The following is a 17,258-nucleotide window of genomic DNA, read 5'->3' as shown; positions in this document are numbered from 1 at the left end:
GAGGTCTTTGGGGTTATGTTATATTCATGTCAAGGCTACAGAAGAGCCAAACGAGGGTGTAAGAAACGAGTATGGGAAAAATTATTCAACCTAGACAATAGAAACATGAAAGGAGATTTCTGACCATACATATGATTGAATCAGGATCGAGCAGCACGTTGCAGTGTTTTTACAGGTGGACTTAGCCGGCCGCCGTAGTTGGGGGGATGCTGATGTAGCAGATGTCACCTGCAAGAAACTGTACCATTCGAACCATACTTCACCACATCCAACCACTAGTCAGGCTTCCTCGGTCAATCGATCTCGTTTCCCACTCACGACATACTTTCTCTGTCCATCAACCCGAGCAGCTCCTTATTCTTCACAGAATGGCGTCTACAAGTCCAGACGCTGCCAGCGATCTCGCTCCTCCGTTTGCTCCCTTTTTTGGCATGGTAAGTCAAATATCTCATGGTCAATAGCATCTTTTGACATATGAACAGGCCGGTGTCGCGTTTGCAGTACGTAACTATCCTTCCCGAAGTGCTACAACATATTGACACCCTACGCAAAGATGATATTCGGATGTACGTCGAGCCTTCTTCCTTGACAGGATACCACAAGTAGCTTTCTGATATCGTGATAGCCCTCGGAGCAGCCTTTGGGACCGCGAAGTCTGGCATAGGTATTGCCGGTGTTGGGACATTCAGGCCAGACCTGATCATGAAGGCATGAGCACTACAGATATTAATGAGGGCCTTTACTGATGGAAGGCAACGATACAGTCACTGATCCCAGTGGTCATGTCCGGAATCATCGCCGTCTACGCCCTTGTTATCGCCGTGCTCATTGCAGGTGACATGGCTCCTCCGTCAGATAAACACTATAGCTTGTTCACTGGTTTCATGCACTTGGCATCTGGACTGTCAGTCGGGCTCACTGGGCTTGCAGCTGGATATGCAATTGGCATTGTGGGAGATATGGGTGTCAGATGTTATATGCAGCAGTCTCGAATCTTTGTGGGGATGGTTTTGATCCTGATCTTTGGAGAGGTATTAGGACTATACGGGTACGTTACGCCGGATACGCTGCTTTCAGCACGCATTTTGATACAGTGGCTTACACCTCGCAGGTTGATTGTGGCACTCATTCTGAACTCGAAGAGCTAAACACCTATCAAAAGTATTATTACAATCATATTAAAAAAAGGGTCATCCGTCAAGCGTTCCCCCGTTCCGACGCATCAAAGATGGATTTAGGGCAATCAGAGCCTCTATATAGGTTTCTATCCGTTCTCCAAGGGGAGAATCCTGACATTTTTCATCCATATCTGTTCTATACTGGTTGCACTAATCCGCCCTGACCTTGAGCACATCTAGATTGACGTGAGGACAGCTCGACGGTCTTAGCACCAAGCAGACTTCTCACTGCAGCTAACAGATGAACGTCTGCAGGTGACATTCGTTCTGCATTGGTTTAGACTTTCTGCACAATTAGCAAAAGGGCGCAGGCCTCCATCTCAGCAAAGAAAAGTGTCATGCAAGCAGCTACCAGTCCTGCATTAGAGTGTGAAAGGAAATGCTTGTGCGTTGGAACTGGCACAGAAGTCATGCTCTTTGCCTGTCCTGTGGCTTGTATGCGAAGCGAACTGTTGGCGATTATGAAGACAACAACCGTTGTGTATATACAATGACATCAAAGCCCTCGCCAGCCTTTCAAAGCTCAAAGAGCGAAACAGAAAAGGTAGAAAGTATATGCTCCTTTACGAGAGACTGTGCACTGTGCCTAAGCACCACTTTCTTCAGAGAATCTGCACACCCTTCTTTGCTAGGTGTAAAGCTGCAGTTCCTCTCGGAGGAAAGTTGATACCTCAGAGTGGCGGTGAGCACTGCAAAGAAAGACACAACACGTTCTACAAGGGGTACTGCAGGTATCCAACACAGGGTCTAATGTCTGGGGATGTCATTGTCCTACACCAGGAATGGGGCAGGTGATGAGATGTAAATGCTGCAGAGGCACCACAATGGCAGTCCCGTCAATCGAGTCCCATCTGACTAATGCAGGCAGAGGAAGTCAGGGAGGTGCAGTTAGTATTTGAACCAGTCCACAATATTGATGTGCAGAATGGATGAGGAGCTGCTGTAGGCGATGCGATGTGGATGCAGTAGGATCTGTAGGGCATGCACGGCTGTTCCTTGTAGAGTGGAACAAAGATTTACATACGACCTGCTGCCACAGACGGAGTACTAGTAGTAGTCATACTAACAGTAGTATGTTGGTGCTTCCCAGATCTCTTGGCCGCATGTGTTCTCCTTTGGTCTCCACTCATCATAGCTTTAAGCTAGCATTCCTTCCTCAACCGAGAAGAGGCAACCGCTAGCCCTCCTGCGGAGTGGAGTCATTTAACCCAAGATAGGCTAGTCATCCTGCAAACTCCTACTACGTACCTACTACGTAGTAGTGCCTCCATCGCAAAAACAGGTGCAGGAGGTCTGTGCTTTGCCGATCCTGGTTGCCCTCCCGAAGACAATGTACCATGCTTGTCAAACCTAATGTGACACTAGTAGCTCGTTTACACCCACCCCACCCTACTGCTCTAATCCATCTTGCTAATTCATGCCGAGAGCCATACCCTAAGATGGCGTTGCAGGCTTGCCGCGGCCGCTGGCAACCAGCCCATCATTGGGCCAGGTTATCATGCGAGTAGCCTACGCTGCCACTAACTTACCCAGCAACCCCCAAGATGTCCATGTCCACCCGCCCCCACACGAGCCTGGTGTTTGGGAAGGGAGGAGTAAGCTTTTTTGTTCACTGCTCTGTAGCCGTATCATTTGCTTTTTCCGCCTCTTCTCATCTCCGCTTCCTGCATCTCGCTCTCCCACCCATCGCCTACCTTATCACAAGCCTCCACTCCACTCCCAACAATATCGCACCATCACTCATAAGCTCACACCTCAGCGCCAGGACGGTCTATCAGAAGTAACTGGCTATCACCGAAAGGCCAGTCGTAGGGCTGACCTTGGCAGAAGAGGAATCCTTTGCAGCTTCCGAACCGTCAACCAATTGCTGCACAAGATTTCTTACCACGCTCATCCATCTATTCCATCACCATGTACGGGACCCAACATAGGGGTCTCCCCCCTAACCGTCTCAACGAGCTCTTGGATCAGGTGCGGCAAGAGTTTGATGGCCAAAGCAGAAGCTCGGAGCACTATGAAAACCAGGTAAATGGTCAAATTCAGGAAATGGAAATGATCAGAAACAAGTTATACCAGCTGGAGCAGACACAGATTAAAATGAAGAGTGAATATGATGCCGAGGTCAAAGCTCTAAGACAGGAACTGGACAACGCTCGTGCCGGAGGCATGCCTTCTCATATGGGCAACCAACCTCAATACGGCAGCGCATCGCAGCCTCAACCCCCTGCTCTTGGCCATGGTCCCAGCAATCTGTTCAGCGGAATCATGGCAAATTCAGGGCAAGGAGGGCCAGGTCTTGCCCCACCCCCCAGTCAGGATCAGCAGCCGCCTCCCCAGCAACACCCTCTGCAGCCTCCCATTCCAGGACCACAGCCAGCTGGACCACCTCCTGCTCAGCAACCAGGGCCTTTCCAGGGCTATCAGGCAGGTCCTCCCGCAGTTAATGGCTATGGGCCTCAACCACCCCAGCCTACTAGCTCGCCTGGGATGAACAAGAACAGGCCATCAAATCGAGGTCCGCCAGGTCCCGCCACTCCTCAACAAGGCCAGCTCTCTTATCCAGATCCTAGAGCTTCTCCTCAGATTGGACGTTCAGCGGGAGCTGGACCAAACCCACATCCTCCCTTCCATGGCGGTTATGGCAATCAATTGGCAGACATTGACCCGGACACTGCTCCTGACCACCTAAAACGACGGGGCACCGAGTGGTTCGCTGTCTTCAACCCAGATGTACCCCGTGTTCTTGACGTAAATTTGGTGCACAATTTGGTGCATGAAAGCGTCGTCTGCTGTGTCCGATTCAGCATTGACGGTCGATATGTCGCCACTGGTTGCAATCGTTCCGCACAGATCTTTGACGTCAGTACTGGTCAGCAGGTGTCCGTTCTTCAGGATGAGACTGTGGACAAAGATGGCGATCTATACATTCGAAGTGTCTGCTTCAGTCCGGATGGTAAGCTACTCGCTACCGGAGCCGAAGACAAGTTAATCAGGGTATGTTTGACCAAAATGCATTAATGCTGAATTTTTCTGACAGAGGTGCCAGGTCTGGGACATTCAATCCAAGAAGATCCGGAACATCTTTGGCGGCCACGAACAGGATATCTACTCTCTCGATTTCGCTCGAAATGGACGCCATATCGCTTCTGGCAGTGGTGACAAGACCGTCCGTCTCTGGGACATTGACGTTAGTCAACAAGTCCTTACGCTCAGCATCGAGGATGGCGTCACCACTGTAGCTATCTCCCCAGATGGTCGTTATGTCGCTGCCGGGTCACTGGATCGAAGTGTGCGTGTCTGGGATTCCACTAGTGGATATCTGGTCGAACGCCTCGAAGGTGGCGAGGGCCACAAAGACAGTGTCTACTCTGTTGCCTTCTCCCCAGATGGACACCAACTAGTCAGCGGTAGTCTTGACAAAACAATCAAGATGTGGGAGTTGACGCCACAGAAGGGCATGTTGCCAGGTAGTGGACCGAAGGGCGGGAAATGCATTCGAACTTTTGAAGGACATAAGGTTTGTTACCACTATTTCTACTCTTGCCAGGTTCTATCGCTGACAGGTTTGATTTTAGGACTACGTCCTCAGCGTCTGTCTAACCCCACATGGCGAGTGGGTCATGAGCGGCTCCAAAGATCGTGGTGTCCAATTCTGGGACCCGCAGACCGGCATTGCGCAGATGATGCTTCAAGGTCACAAAAACTCGGTCATTTCCGTCGCACCATGTCCTACTGGATCCCTGTTCGCGACCGGCAGTGGAGACATGAGAGCAAGAATCTGGAGCTACGGTCCTTTCGCAGGGGAGAGACGATAAAGCGCTCTTTGGTATCCTGGCTGGCGTCATGGCCCTTCCTTTTCTTTGATACCTACTTTTTCAGTGTGCAGGGGATTTGGCACGCTGCTGCTTTGAAAGGTGTGCTGGTGCGTTATGTGTTGGAGGAAGATATCCACAAACCTTGGGAGGTGAGATTTGTGTTAGGTGGCTGGTGCTGAGAGCTTTGATGATCTACTATAAAAGAGTGCTGTTGTAACGCCCCAATGCCCATATCTACCATCGTGCATCCTAGTGTCATCAGTGGCCGCTCTGTTACCATGCTCAATCATGTCTTTTTGCTCTCTTTACCTCTTGAAATGGCAAGAGAAGGCCTGTATCACAAGTGAGAACAATGAACATCTTGGCCTTGACGGCGTCCTTCTCAACCACTCTCTCGTTTGGACTCTCCCCCGGCCTGTCGGCAGAGACACCTGGGTCTTCTCTCCTTCTCACACAAATGTATGGCATAGCCATTCGCTCTCTGGGTACCATTTCCCTCCACACCGTTCTCCTAAAAATCGACTCACTTTCTCTCACATATACTTCCCCCGCCTATTCTATCCCACCCAGCATGAAAACAAACAGAGCCGAAACCAGATATAAGGATGTAAAGTTATTCTCGATCTTTTCCCCCCTCTCTCTCTCTCTCTGTAACATATCTTTTCTTCTGGACTCCCCCATCAATCTCTTACTTTTCTTCCTCCGTCTTTTGCTTTCCTTTCTTAGCTTTCCTTTCTCTTCTTTTCTCTCCTTGTCCCGGCTCAGCCCCATGCCAGGAGTTCATGTCAATGTAGATATATCTTGGACCTCAACTCCCCCACTCAGCTCTGAGCTACCTAATCTATCCTACCCTACTCTACCTTAACCGTAGATGGACGGACGGACGGGATCTGGCGTTCCGAGAGAAAAGAAGGGAAAAAGAATGGGGCATATCTCGTTCCCATCACGTTCCTCGCAAAACCAAGGAGCAAAAAGACAAGGAGATGGGGAGATGAGTCGGGATTTTACTGATGCCCGCGATGAGGGGTTATGTGGGATGACTTTTGTTTCGTTAGCTGAAAGTAAGAAAGCAAGCAAGCAAGCGACCGGCTCTTGATCTTATGGTCTGCTTTGGGGGGTTTTTGTACTGCAATTGACGGTGAGCGGACATTTCTGTCACCCCCTCTTCTTTGGGTCCCCACTGTTCCGCAAAAGGTGGGTTCGATGTAATATGCATAGAAATCGTATATTTTAACCTGAAGGAAACTACATATATACAATCTGAAAAAACGCAAGCACTGGGCCGTCTGCGTGTTCCAAGAAATTCTTAGGGATCCTGAATTCTGAATGCCGAGAGGGATGAACCGTGGGAACCTCCTGCCCATTACGGACGCCGTTTACCAGTAATTATGCTCTTTTGCCAGCAGCCGGCGCCGGGAAGTGGTATCCAAGCCTGGGTCAGTGCCACACAGTATGAAGCATCGGTTCTCTTTTTCTCTTCTGTCTTTGCCTGTTACAGCGTCTTCTTCTGGAGGAGTGTCATCTCATCTTCCTCGACATACGTCCTCTCATCGTCACCCTCCACTTGCTTGACAATCCTCTCCATCTCCCTTGCCTGCCTCTCCCACTCCTCCTTGCCCATCTTGGTCTCGCGCTGAAACAGCTCGTCGTTCGGCTTTCTATAACTGCCCCCCAGCCGATCCCACAGGGTTGTAAACTGGCCATAGTTGTAGTTGAAGTAGAGATGGTGCATGGAGTGGCAGGCCGCACCGTTGAGGACGGGCGAGTTGGCGACGTACTCACCGTCGTGGATGAAGATGGTCCAGAAGTTGATGAAGATGAATAAAGCGATGTACGCGAGTTTCTGGAGCGGGAAGAGGAATGGGTAGATGTGGTAGGGGAGAGATTGGGTGAAGCCGTCGACGGGGTGGAAAGCATGGGAGGCAAAGGGGGTGGGCATGATCCACTTGTGGTGCGGTTTGTGGAGGCGCTTGTATATCATGGGGTGGTGGAGGGTGCGGTGGATCCAGTAGATGCAGAAGTCGGTAAAGAGGATGAAGAGCGGGAATTGGAGGTAATTGTACTGGGCGAAAGGGGCGGAAGATGGGGAGTCGTAGAGTTTGGCGTAGCCGCGCACTTCGGCGAGGAAGAAAGGTGTGGTTAAGATTGACATGATGGGCATGGAGGCCATGGTTTGCTCGATCTCGAGGCGGACTTGGTTTTTGAGATATTTGGGGTGAGTGAAGGTTGCGTGGTCGAATATGAAGTAGTAGGATGCGGTTGCGCAGATGAAGTAGAGGACCAGGCCGAAGAGCCTGTAGCTTGTCAATTGAAGATGGTGCACACCAGACACGGCTAGGCTCACCAGGTGATTATGTACAGGCTCAATGCTTGTCTGTAGATCGAGTCTCTAGGCCATGCGCTCTGGTAGGCATATTGTGATGGTTCGAGGCTGAAGAAGCTTGTGGACGATCGATATGAGTAATCTGGAGATGGTGTTGCGCCCTCACGTAGGCTTGAAAAGGTAGACGAGGCGACGTGTTTGACGCTTTGTGTGAAAATTGAAGCTCCCGAAGAAGGTAGTGCTTTTGCGTAGCAGTAATCTGCCACATAGGTATCGAATACCTCAAGTACGATGTCCATGGGTACAGCAGCAAAAGGACTGTCGGTGGAGAATGTTTGGTGTACGAGTGCGCTTGGGAAAGGAGTGTTTATAAAATAAAATAGAAACTGTGCTGCACAACGAATGCACGCAAATGAGTGAACCAGGTGGGCTGCAGCTGACAAACGAGTGTCGAGGCGGATGGTGGGTGGGAAGGAGGAAGTAGTGGCGTGAGTTCGGATCGCCCAATTCGCGTTTCCAGAGGAGAGGAAAAATATGAGTGGTTTAAGAGGGACAGGGGTAAGTGGGGAGTCAACGACTCGGAGTGAGAGGGCGACACCAGCAGCAGCGCTGATCTAGGGCGGCCATACGGGTGCCGGGCAGGGCATAAATACGTAGTAATACTCTGGAGATACGCTGGAGATACTCTGAGTGCTAATGAGTATTGCTATTGCACAGTAACAACAGTGTGTTCTACAAGACCATTCAGCCGATATTCCTGACCTGTTACTGACCGCCGCTTTGCAGTTCGTGTACTTCTGCCGTGCTGTGTAGTTACTGTGTACTGTGTGCTGTGCTGTGTGCTGTTTGCTGCAGTGTTCGGAGCTCTCTGCTCAAACTTTTATGCCTCGTGGGTCCAGAATTTGTCGGTCAATCAATAGCTTGGACCCTAGTTGATCCCTGGAACCCTAGTGTTAGGCTGGTTTAGCTGCCGGCTTAACCGCTGGAGTTACCGTTGAGCTAGCCAATATCTATCATGGTGGCATTTCTTAGACTAGATACTCGGCACCAGCGAAAGTAGTGGCCGCGCTGGGTTAAAACATGTCATACTACTCCGTACATTTATATTCTACTGTACTAACTTAAGAGTCTTGATCATATAAGCAAATTAAATTAATATCTAATACTTAAATAATAGCGAATCAAAAATTTCAACTTCTACAGCTCAAACTCTAGATTCCAGGATATACGCTGTTTTTAAGGCACTCTTTGACGCTGCTTTCGGCGTTTGTTATTTACACCACAGGTCATATAATCTGCTACCTTTTTTTTCACCCAGTCCAATTTTACTAACTTTACGTTCTTTAAAAAACAACCCCCATCCTCTTTTCTAGCCTCTTATAGCTTCACTCTCACACACCAGTTCACAGATCCTTACAGAGCATCCTTGACGGGTAGAGGGATCTGTTGTGTGGAGGGTCTGGTGTGTGGGTTTAAAGATCAATCATTAGGTTCAATCTCTAACGTTGTCCGCGGCCGAGTTGTCTTTTCCGTACTACGTAGTAACATGTGACGAGGCGCAGCGGCTGCGGGACTGCTCTTTATAGACACCCAATTATGTCGTCGAAGAGCCCCAAAAATTGGCTTTCTCGAGCCTGGACTCCTCTATTGGAGGGATCCAATGGCCAGATCAAGGTGCTTCGGGCCTTCGGGCTTCCCTGTGGCTTGCCATTGCTGACTGCAAAGAGTGGGGGATTTTGTCTGCTGCATAAAAGGTAGCCTGATTCTCTGCGTTCTCACCTTCGCGAACGCAGCCTCTATCTCTAATGCTTTTGCGCTCCTTGCTTTCGAGATGAAATGGTTGCCTCCTTTTACGAATGCGTTGGCCTATCTGGTTTGTCCAACCTCACATTTCTTTATTACGTTTGCTGACAGGGGTTGGTCAAGGGCATAAGCGATAACGGAACCTCAGACTTGACGAATGTTGACACAGTTACATTCCGGCAGAATGACTATGGCCTCAAAGAAGTTGCACAGGGTGTTCGTCCTAATGTAGAGTGCGTCCGGTATCCTGGTGGCGGTCGCTTGGAGAGAAACGGCAGCTGAGATCAATGGCTATACAGCATTGTTGCGGTTCATGGCCTCGACGGCCATTGGAAGAAGACATGGACTACGGAAAGCGATGTCTTCTGGCTACAAGACTTGTTGCCTAGAGTCATTCCCAATGCTCGAATCCTATCCTACGGCTACGACTCGCGAACGCATGGATCGAGTCCTGTGTCTGAGCAGTACATATGGCAGCATGCGACCGCTCTTGTATCGGATTTGACGCTGCTAAGAGAAGAAACTCATGTTCGTCCCGACTTACTAGAAGCTCTTGATTAAAGGAGCAGGCTGACGAGCCACTAACTAGACTGAGCAACGCCCAATTATATTTCTTGCCCATAGTCTTGGAGGGCTTGTCCTGAAAAATGTGAGACCTCGTCAGATCCATAGCAGATCGTTCACATTGGCATGGTTATTCTGATGCAACTCAGGCACTCATACATGCCGACTCCACTCGCACTGGACATCTCCTAAGTCACCATGCCATCAAGTCGTCGACGTATGGGCTGAACTTTATTGGCACTCCGCATCAAGGCGGCAATGGTGTCAGCTTGGGGAAGATTCTGGTCAACGTCGGGTCTGCATTGATGTACACAACCCAGAACGCCGTAAAACACCTCGCAGATAATTCGGAATATCTCCAAAAACAGCAATCAGATTATCTCGCAATCAGTGCCGACTTTGATACAGTTTGCTTCTATGAAACGTATCAGATGGCTTTACCAGGATATGGTCATTTGCTGGTGAGTACAAGCTTCTATCTCCAGCCCATGGCAAGAGAATAACGGATGCAAGGTCGTGCCGCGGCATTCGGCTGTTATTCAGGGCCAGCGAAATGTAGAAGAAATACCTCTGAATGCGGACCATAAGAGTATGACCAAGTTCGAGTCGTCTGAGGATGAGAACTTCAAGAGGGTTTCTCGCATTGTCAAGCGTATGGTCAACAAGGCTGCGGAGCGCGATGCGCGACAACAAGAAGACCCTGGCCCCTTGCGCGGTGTGTAGAAGCTGATGTCATATAGACTCAAGAAACACGCTCCAAATATGAACAATATACTAATGTTTCATCAGAACAATATGTCGTGCCTTTGTATCTCCCGAGAGCCTTGAGAACTCCTCATTTTACAGGCCGCGACAGCCTTTTGCTGCAACTTCATGTAACGTTGACGCAGGAAACTGGCTCAGTTGCCTCACCCGCACTTGTCCTGAGTGGTCCAGCTGGAATTGGGAAAACTCAAACTGCTCTAGAGTACATCTATAGATACAAGAAAAACTTCGAACCCATCATATGGATTGACGGGACAAATGCAGACTCGATAAGGCGGAGTTTCCATGGATTTGCCCATCATTTGTGGAAGCACCTGGAAGATTGCCGATTGAATACCTCCACGATCTATAACCGTCTGAAACCGCTTTTTGCAGAAGGTCAGACTATCGACCACAGGCGCACTCAAAAGCATGCTGCTCCCAGAAGTACCCAGCAGATTCTAATGAGCGACTTTGATAAATTTGACGAAGTTCCAGAGCCTCATGACTCTCCTCGAGTGCAATGGACAATGGCAGTTGAGATAGTCAGAGACTGGTTGAACAAGCCCCAGAACAGTCACTGGTTATTAGTATTCGACAATCTCGATGATATCGAATCATTTGATATACGTGAGTTTTTCCCGTATGCTTCACAAGGGAATATCATTATCACGACTAGAATACGTGAAGCAGCTCGATATGGAAGGGGTGTTGTCATTGAAGAACTGAGCCAAAATGATGCGGTTAAGCTGCTGCTGAAAAGTTCGTACTTGGGCCCGGATCTTGATGAGAGAGGTATGTGCCTTTCAACCAACGCTCCAGAATCTAGCCTTAGATTGATTTCACAGAGAGCGAAGCAGCCTTGCATCTTCTCGAAAAACTAGGGTACCTTCCTTTAGCGATAGAGCAAGCTGGTGCGTACATTTATGCTTCTTCAGTATCTATAGCCAAGTATCTCGAGCTCTATGAACGCGATGCCCAACAATTGTTCGATAAGACCCCGGCAGTCTGGTATTACCGCAATGATACTGCCCTCACAACATGGGAGATCTCGTTTGCAGCGCTCGAGAAACGCGACACATTAGCTGCAGAGATTCTGCAATTGTGCAGCTTTCTCGGAAGAAACCACATATCAATAGAGCTCTTTCGCTTATCAGCACTGTTTGCATTCGAAGGTAATAGAGCCTAACATTGATTAAAACGGCTTGACTGACTACTTTGACGCACACAAAGACTCATCGTTTGACAAAGCAGTCATAAATTTGCAATCGCTTTTCCTTGTGAGAGTTGAGGAGTCGTTTAATCATTTCTCAATGCATCCTATGACCCATTTATGGATCCAGAAGAGACTAAACAAGAGCAGCCAGATCGCTCTGTTAAAGAAAGCCTTACTAGTCTTCTTGAACGGTCGAGGCAACCCTTCTTTTTTGGAAAATGATGCATATTTGTCCTACCATCTTGACCATCTCGTGCAAAATTTCCAGAGCTACTTCCTGAAAGAACCTTCCAACCTTAAAATCGTCCTGGACATTCCCCAGAAAACGTTGTACCAGCGAAACGCAATTACCACAACAGCGCTTGGAACGTACATGTGGCTAAGCGGCCTTCTGCGCAATCTTGGTATCTTCCTTCGGAGAGGGTTCCTGAAATCCGACTATCCAGCCCCTGCGTGGCGAAACCTCTACGAGTTACGCTATGTCTATCGTAACCAACGCTTTTATGACAAGGAAGAAGCATTATGTCAAATAGCCCTGAGCCGTGCATGGATGGAGCTGCCAAAATTACATCCTTTATCGCTTCCCATCGTAGGAGACTTCGCCTTCTCAATATACCAACAGGGACGGCTGTCTGAAGCTATGGGCTGGTATCAATGGGCTTTATGGGCCAGAACAATGGTTCTGGGAAAATATCACCCAGCAACGACCGGAGCTGTCTACGGAATCGGACTCGTATTGGAAGCACAAGGCCGACATGAAGAAGCCTTGGACAAATTCGTGAATGCATATCAAGGGCGGGAGCGGCGTTTGGGACCTTTTCACTGGATGACTGGCCTGGTGCTTAATGACCTTGTAGAAGTACTCGACAAGACCGAACATGTTGATTCAGGCCATTGGAGAGAAAAGCTGGTTGAATGGACTTTGCGACAACCGGATTCCTCGATGACCGATCGCTACCTAGCTGGTATAGGTACTATCCGGGCTTGGACTCAGCTAGCCAGTTGCGACAATGTCATGCTCTGGACTAACAAAACTCTAAATCTAATGGAAGACCGCACCTCGACCTTCAAGGATCTTCAGGCTGTGCGATCTGACCTTTTGGATGTTCTTATTGATGGCAGCTGGGTATGTAGTCAATCAGGCAATTTTGAAGGAGCGCTTTCCGTCTACACGCAAGCTCTGAGCGCAGTGGAGAAGTGGTGCAATTGCGCTGTAGGAGATCATTGGACCATAGGGTCTGATATGGATGGTTGCGGATTTTTCTGCTCCAATATTTTCTCTTTTATTGGGCACACCTACTTACAAGGTAAGGGTGACTACGAACAGTCTTTGTTTTGGAACCTCCGCGCTGTCAAAATTAAAGAGATGAGTTCCGGCTCCCTTTCTGACTGTTCTTGGCGCGTCCAAATATTTCATCAGATATCGACTGCGCACGGCAAACTTGGCCAATACCAGGAAGCCCTGGAGATAGATGCGAAATGTTACATGCTACAGCAGTATGTATGCACCTACGGACGTTCCGAATGTGACAATAGCTGGGATCTAAATGAGAGCTATGCTGATATCGCCTATGATCTTTCGTGTCTTAGGCGACATCGAGAGGCAGTTGATATATGGCAAAGTGCCCTGTTATTGGAAAGGTTGTCTGATGGAGAATGCAGCAGCGATGTCATTAGGACCCTCGAAAATCTTGCGAATTCCTATGCCGAGCTGGGTGACTACGATCGTGCCCGCGAACACTTCCGCAAAGCCGTCGTCTGCCATATTAGCAACCTAGGACCGGAAAATAAGGAAGTATACGGTAATCTGCATAGGTTAGGGAGAGTAGAGATAATGGCAGGTGACTATCAGAGTGGTCTTGCACTACTCGCATATGTAACAAGAAAATATGAGGAAGCCTACAGCCATGAAGTCCAGAGCCTTGGCGAGGAGCATGAAGAGGCATTGCAAACTTTGCACGATATTGGAATAACTCTTTATGATCAAGACAGATATGACGAAGCTCTGGAATGGTACCACCGGGCTTTAACAGGAAGAAAGAAGAGTCTTGGTGAGGAGCACAAAGATACATTGTACACTATGTACAATATTGGCCTAATTCTTCAGATTCAACAGAGATATGATGAAGCTCTAGAATGGTACCACCAGTTCTTAACAGGAAGTGAGAAGAGTCTTTGTGAGGAGCATGAAGACATACTGGACACTGTATACGCTATTGGTGGAATTCTTCACGATCAAGAGAGATATGACGAAGCTCTGGAATGGTATCACAGGGCCTTAGCAGGAAGAAAGATGAGTCTTGGTGAGCTACACAAAGACACACTGCGTATTATGCATGATATTGGCCGAATTCTTCACGATCAAGAGAGATATGACGAAGCTCTGGAATGGTATCACAGGGCCTTAGCAGGAAGAAAGATGAGTCTTGGTGAGCTACACAAAGACACATTGAAAACTATGCATGAAATGGACCGAACTCTTACGATCAAACGATCAAAAGAGATATGACGAAGCTCTAAAATGATACCACCAGGCCCTAGCAGAAAGAGAGAAGAGCTTTGGCCAGGAGCATAGCCTAGCGACTTACGGTTGAAGTGCCCACACACTAGATAGGATTTAACTTACCTCAAGGATCTGCCTTATGAGGATTGATTTCAGCCTTCATCAAGTTCCTGAATGAAAGACTCCTAAGTGATCTTTTGCTTCAGTATTTGAAAGCAGTGGCACAAGCCTGCTCATAGCCCTTCACTGACATGATCCGAAGCCCTATCTGCCCTCTGGATTCTGTCGAAGGCATGCTCCACGAAATCCACGACTTCTACTCACGGGTCGCGACGAAAATGCGTACACATTGGGAAAGATAGGCGGACACGACGTAGTGGTGGCAGTTTTGCCGGAGACTAGAAACAACGCAGCGGCCACGGTGGCGACACAGTTGCTCAACGATTCTCCTTCGATCCGCTTTGGTATCCTGGTGGGATTGGAGGAGGAGTGCCTGGAGAAGATGGTAAAGATGACGTTCGACTCGGCGATGTGGTGGTTGGTCAACCGACAGCCATGTTTGAAAGGGTGGTGCAAGAATATAACACTACAGGGCGGAAGTGCTATACTCAACTAGGCAGGGTCATCAACTCAGTCCCACAAGGGATAGTGTCGCTAGTGCCTTAGGTAAAGGAGGCGTTAGCTAAAGAGTTGATGGAGAGGTGAGGTACTAAGGGCAGGATGCTAATAGGGGCGCCATCGCATAACCTGCCAGTCATTAAGTCTGGTAGAGCGGATTATACATTGTATCGCTGTCAATAGCCAGGCCAGTGGTTGGATCAACAGGCTAAAGCGTCGAATAAGAGCACGAAGACGGGATAGGAAGGTCGATTGGAGGCGCGAAGCCGACACACGCCCTGTGCTGCGGGCCGCGGGCCCCGGAGACGGCGGCGTAGCAAGCCAGAAGGGAGGTCAGCTAGGAGGGAAGCGAAGAGGGGAGGAAGGAGTAGAGGCCCGAGAAGAAGGGACGATGGAGGCGATCGAAGAGGAGCAGCGAGCTCTTTTACTGTATCCGGGCCAAGCGGCGAGGGAGCGCTACTAAACCTCATATGTCATATGGCGGGGCCACACCCACGACTAGTTACATAGAATAGCAACAGAGTGTCTGCTTGACGTTATACCCACCAGGCGCCATATCTTCCAGGCTCGTCCTTGATAGACATTCCATGACCGGCGACTATGCTCTCTCCCAATCCTCAATTGAATCAATAGCCGGCTTCACAGCTGGCACCGTCTCCACACTGGTTGTCCATCCCCTCGATATCATCAAGACCCGTCTTCAAAGTAAGTAAGGCGCCAGGTGAACCATGATCTATCATGTTTCAGCCCTGTGAACATGCTAATTTCTCTCAGTCAACACCAATCCCCGTAGGGTTGCCCAATTCGGACCCCGCCCCGCCCTGACCTCTCTGCCATCCCTCCGCATCCTTCACACCCTCATCACAGCCGAAGGCCCCTCCCCCCTCCGCTCCCTCTACCGCGGCCTAACCCCCAACCTCGTCGGCAACTCCCTCGGCTGGTCCCCCTACTTCCTCTGGTACTCGCAAGCCCAAGATGTGGTCCGGCACCTGCGCCACTACCGCAAAGACAGCCAACTATCCTCCCTCGACTACCTCACCGCCTCGCTCGCCTCTGGCGTCCTCTACGCCGCCCTAACCAACCCAATATGGGTCATCAAGACCCGCATGCTCTCCACCTCCGCCCACCACACCGGAGCCTACCCTTCCATGCTTTTCGGCCTACGCGCCATCGCGCGAGGAGAAGGCTGGCGCGGCTACTTCCGCGGTCTGATACCCACCATGGCAGGCGTCAGCCACAGCGCTGTCTACTTCGTCGCGTATGAGAAGCTAAAGGCCGAGAGGGCTGCCCAACTATCATCCAACATCACCAGCAATGACCCCTCCACTAACCCCCACCCCGCTACCTCCAAGCAGCAGCAGCAGCAGCAGCAGCAGCTAAGCAACGCAGACTACCTCCTGATATCCGGCCTCTCCAAAATCTTCGCCGGCACCCTCACCTACCCGCACCAAGTCGTGCGCGCCCGCATGCAGACCTACGCCTCCTCCGCCACCCCGCCCAATCCCATCGACCGCATGACAGCCCAGCAGCTCGCCAACAACGCCTCTCAGGGACTCCGGGCCACCCTCCGCTCGGTCTGGCGCCAAGACGGCATCAGAGGCTTCTACAGGGGACTGGGCCCGAATCTGCTTCGCGTGGTGCCGAGTACGTGCGTGACGTTTTTGGTGTATGAGAATGTGAAGTGGGCGCTTCCGAGGAAGGAAGTCGAGGTGGCGGAGAAGGCGGTAGAGGCCTTGTGATGATGGATGCTGATGCTGAGGATGAAATTTTTCGGTGTTTGAGATCGTCTGACGGTGCAGGTGAAATGGAAGATTGTGGGAGAGTATGGAGGAGAAGAAGAAGAAGAAGAAGAGTCCACCAGATCAGCCGCGCTAATGCATTGAAAGGTAAGAATGCTAGTAAGATATCTGAATCGGCTTTTCCTGGCAAGGTGCATGAGCAGAAAACAGATATATCGGAGTGATCAACATCTGGTATCTGAATTCTCCATCTAAACTATCTCGAATAGCTGATCCAGAACCCCATGCGACGTGCGCTCCGTTCCAGATGCATACTAGTAGAGAGATCTGCACCGCCTCTCACCTCGGCGAGCAACTGGAAAACTCTGGATTCAGTTATCCTTCCCGATTCTGTACTAAAATTGACAGGGACAAGGTGGGTATACACAGAATGAAAATGCCGCCAGTCAGGAGTGCCCAAAATCTCTTCTCTTGAAATCGCTTACTCACTCACTCACTCACTCCACCCCATCCGACTCCAATCCCTGCATCCCGCCATTGGTGTCTGCAAAGGGATTCTCCCTCCTGACCCTCTTCTCGCCCCTCTCCTCAACATCTTCCATCTTGACCTCCTCGTCCTTCTCCTGCACCTCAGCCTCAGGCTCCTCCTCAGCCGGCACCGGCAACGGCTTGGCCAACTCCTCGCGGATCCAACTCTCCTCGACCGCATACCGCCGTTGGAAAACCCTCATCCACCTCCCACCCCACCTCTTGAC

The 17,258-nt window shown here is 49.9% G+C and overlaps 5 protein-coding genes across 5 annotated transcripts; 4 read left to right on the top strand and 1 right to left on the bottom strand.

The window, feature by feature from the left end:
- Positions 1–368: 368 nt before the first annotated feature.
- Positions 369–714, top strand: EPUS_04172 (uncharacterized protein; the record flags this gene model as incomplete). The annotated part of the gene is made up of 4 exons (XM_007788165.1): positions 369–434; positions 483–500; positions 554–566; positions 626–714. The coding sequence occupies 4 exons, from the start codon at positions 369–371 to the stop codon at positions 712–714; spliced, it is 186 nt and encodes a 61-aa protein (XP_007786355.1).
- Positions 715–3,089: 2,375 nt separating this feature from the next.
- On the top strand, positions 3,090–4,993 carry EPUS_04171 (Transcriptional repressor rco-1; the record flags this gene model as incomplete). Its single annotated transcript, XM_007788164.1, has 3 exons — positions 3,090–4,172; positions 4,225–4,695; positions 4,754–4,993. 3 exons carry the CDS (start codon positions 3,090–3,092, stop codon positions 4,991–4,993), a joined length of 1,794 nt encoding a protein of 597 aa, XP_007786354.1.
- A 1,492-nt stretch (positions 4,994–6,485) lies between these two features.
- Positions 6,486–7,615, bottom strand: EPUS_04170 (C-5 sterol desaturase; the record flags this gene model as incomplete). Its single annotated transcript, XM_007788163.1, has 2 exons — positions 6,486–7,287; positions 7,338–7,615. The coding sequence occupies 2 exons, from the start codon at positions 7,613–7,615 to the stop codon at positions 6,486–6,488; spliced, it is 1,080 nt and encodes a 359-aa protein (XP_007786353.1).
- Positions 7,616–9,147: 1,532 nt separating this feature from the next.
- Positions 9,148–14,152, top strand: EPUS_04169 (uncharacterized protein; the record flags this gene model as incomplete). Its single annotated transcript, XM_007788162.1, has 9 exons — positions 9,148–9,189; positions 9,243–9,352; positions 9,419–9,647; positions 9,709–9,768; positions 9,833–10,144; positions 10,197–10,398; positions 10,473–11,222; positions 11,276–11,602; positions 11,661–14,152. The coding sequence occupies 9 exons, from the start codon at positions 9,148–9,150 to the stop codon at positions 14,150–14,152; spliced, it is 4,524 nt and encodes a 1,507-aa protein (XP_007786352.1).
- Positions 14,153–15,351: 1,199 nt separating this feature from the next.
- EPUS_04168 (uncharacterized protein) lies at positions 15,352–16,503 on the top strand (the record flags this gene model as incomplete). The annotated part of the gene is made up of 2 exons (XM_007788161.1): positions 15,352–15,469; positions 15,539–16,503. 2 exons carry the CDS (start codon positions 15,352–15,354, stop codon positions 16,501–16,503), a joined length of 1,083 nt encoding a protein of 360 aa, XP_007786351.1.
- Positions 16,504–17,258: the final 755 nt, after the last annotated feature.

Source organism: Endocarpon pusillum (genome assembly GCF_000464535.1).
Source record: "Endocarpon pusillum Z07020 unplaced genomic scaffold C713005, whole genome shotgun sequence".
NCBI classification, from domain to species: domain Eukaryota; kingdom Fungi; phylum Ascomycota; class Eurotiomycetes; order Verrucariales; family Verrucariaceae; genus Endocarpon; species Endocarpon pusillum.
This window is presented reverse-complemented; position numbering and strand designations above follow the sequence as displayed.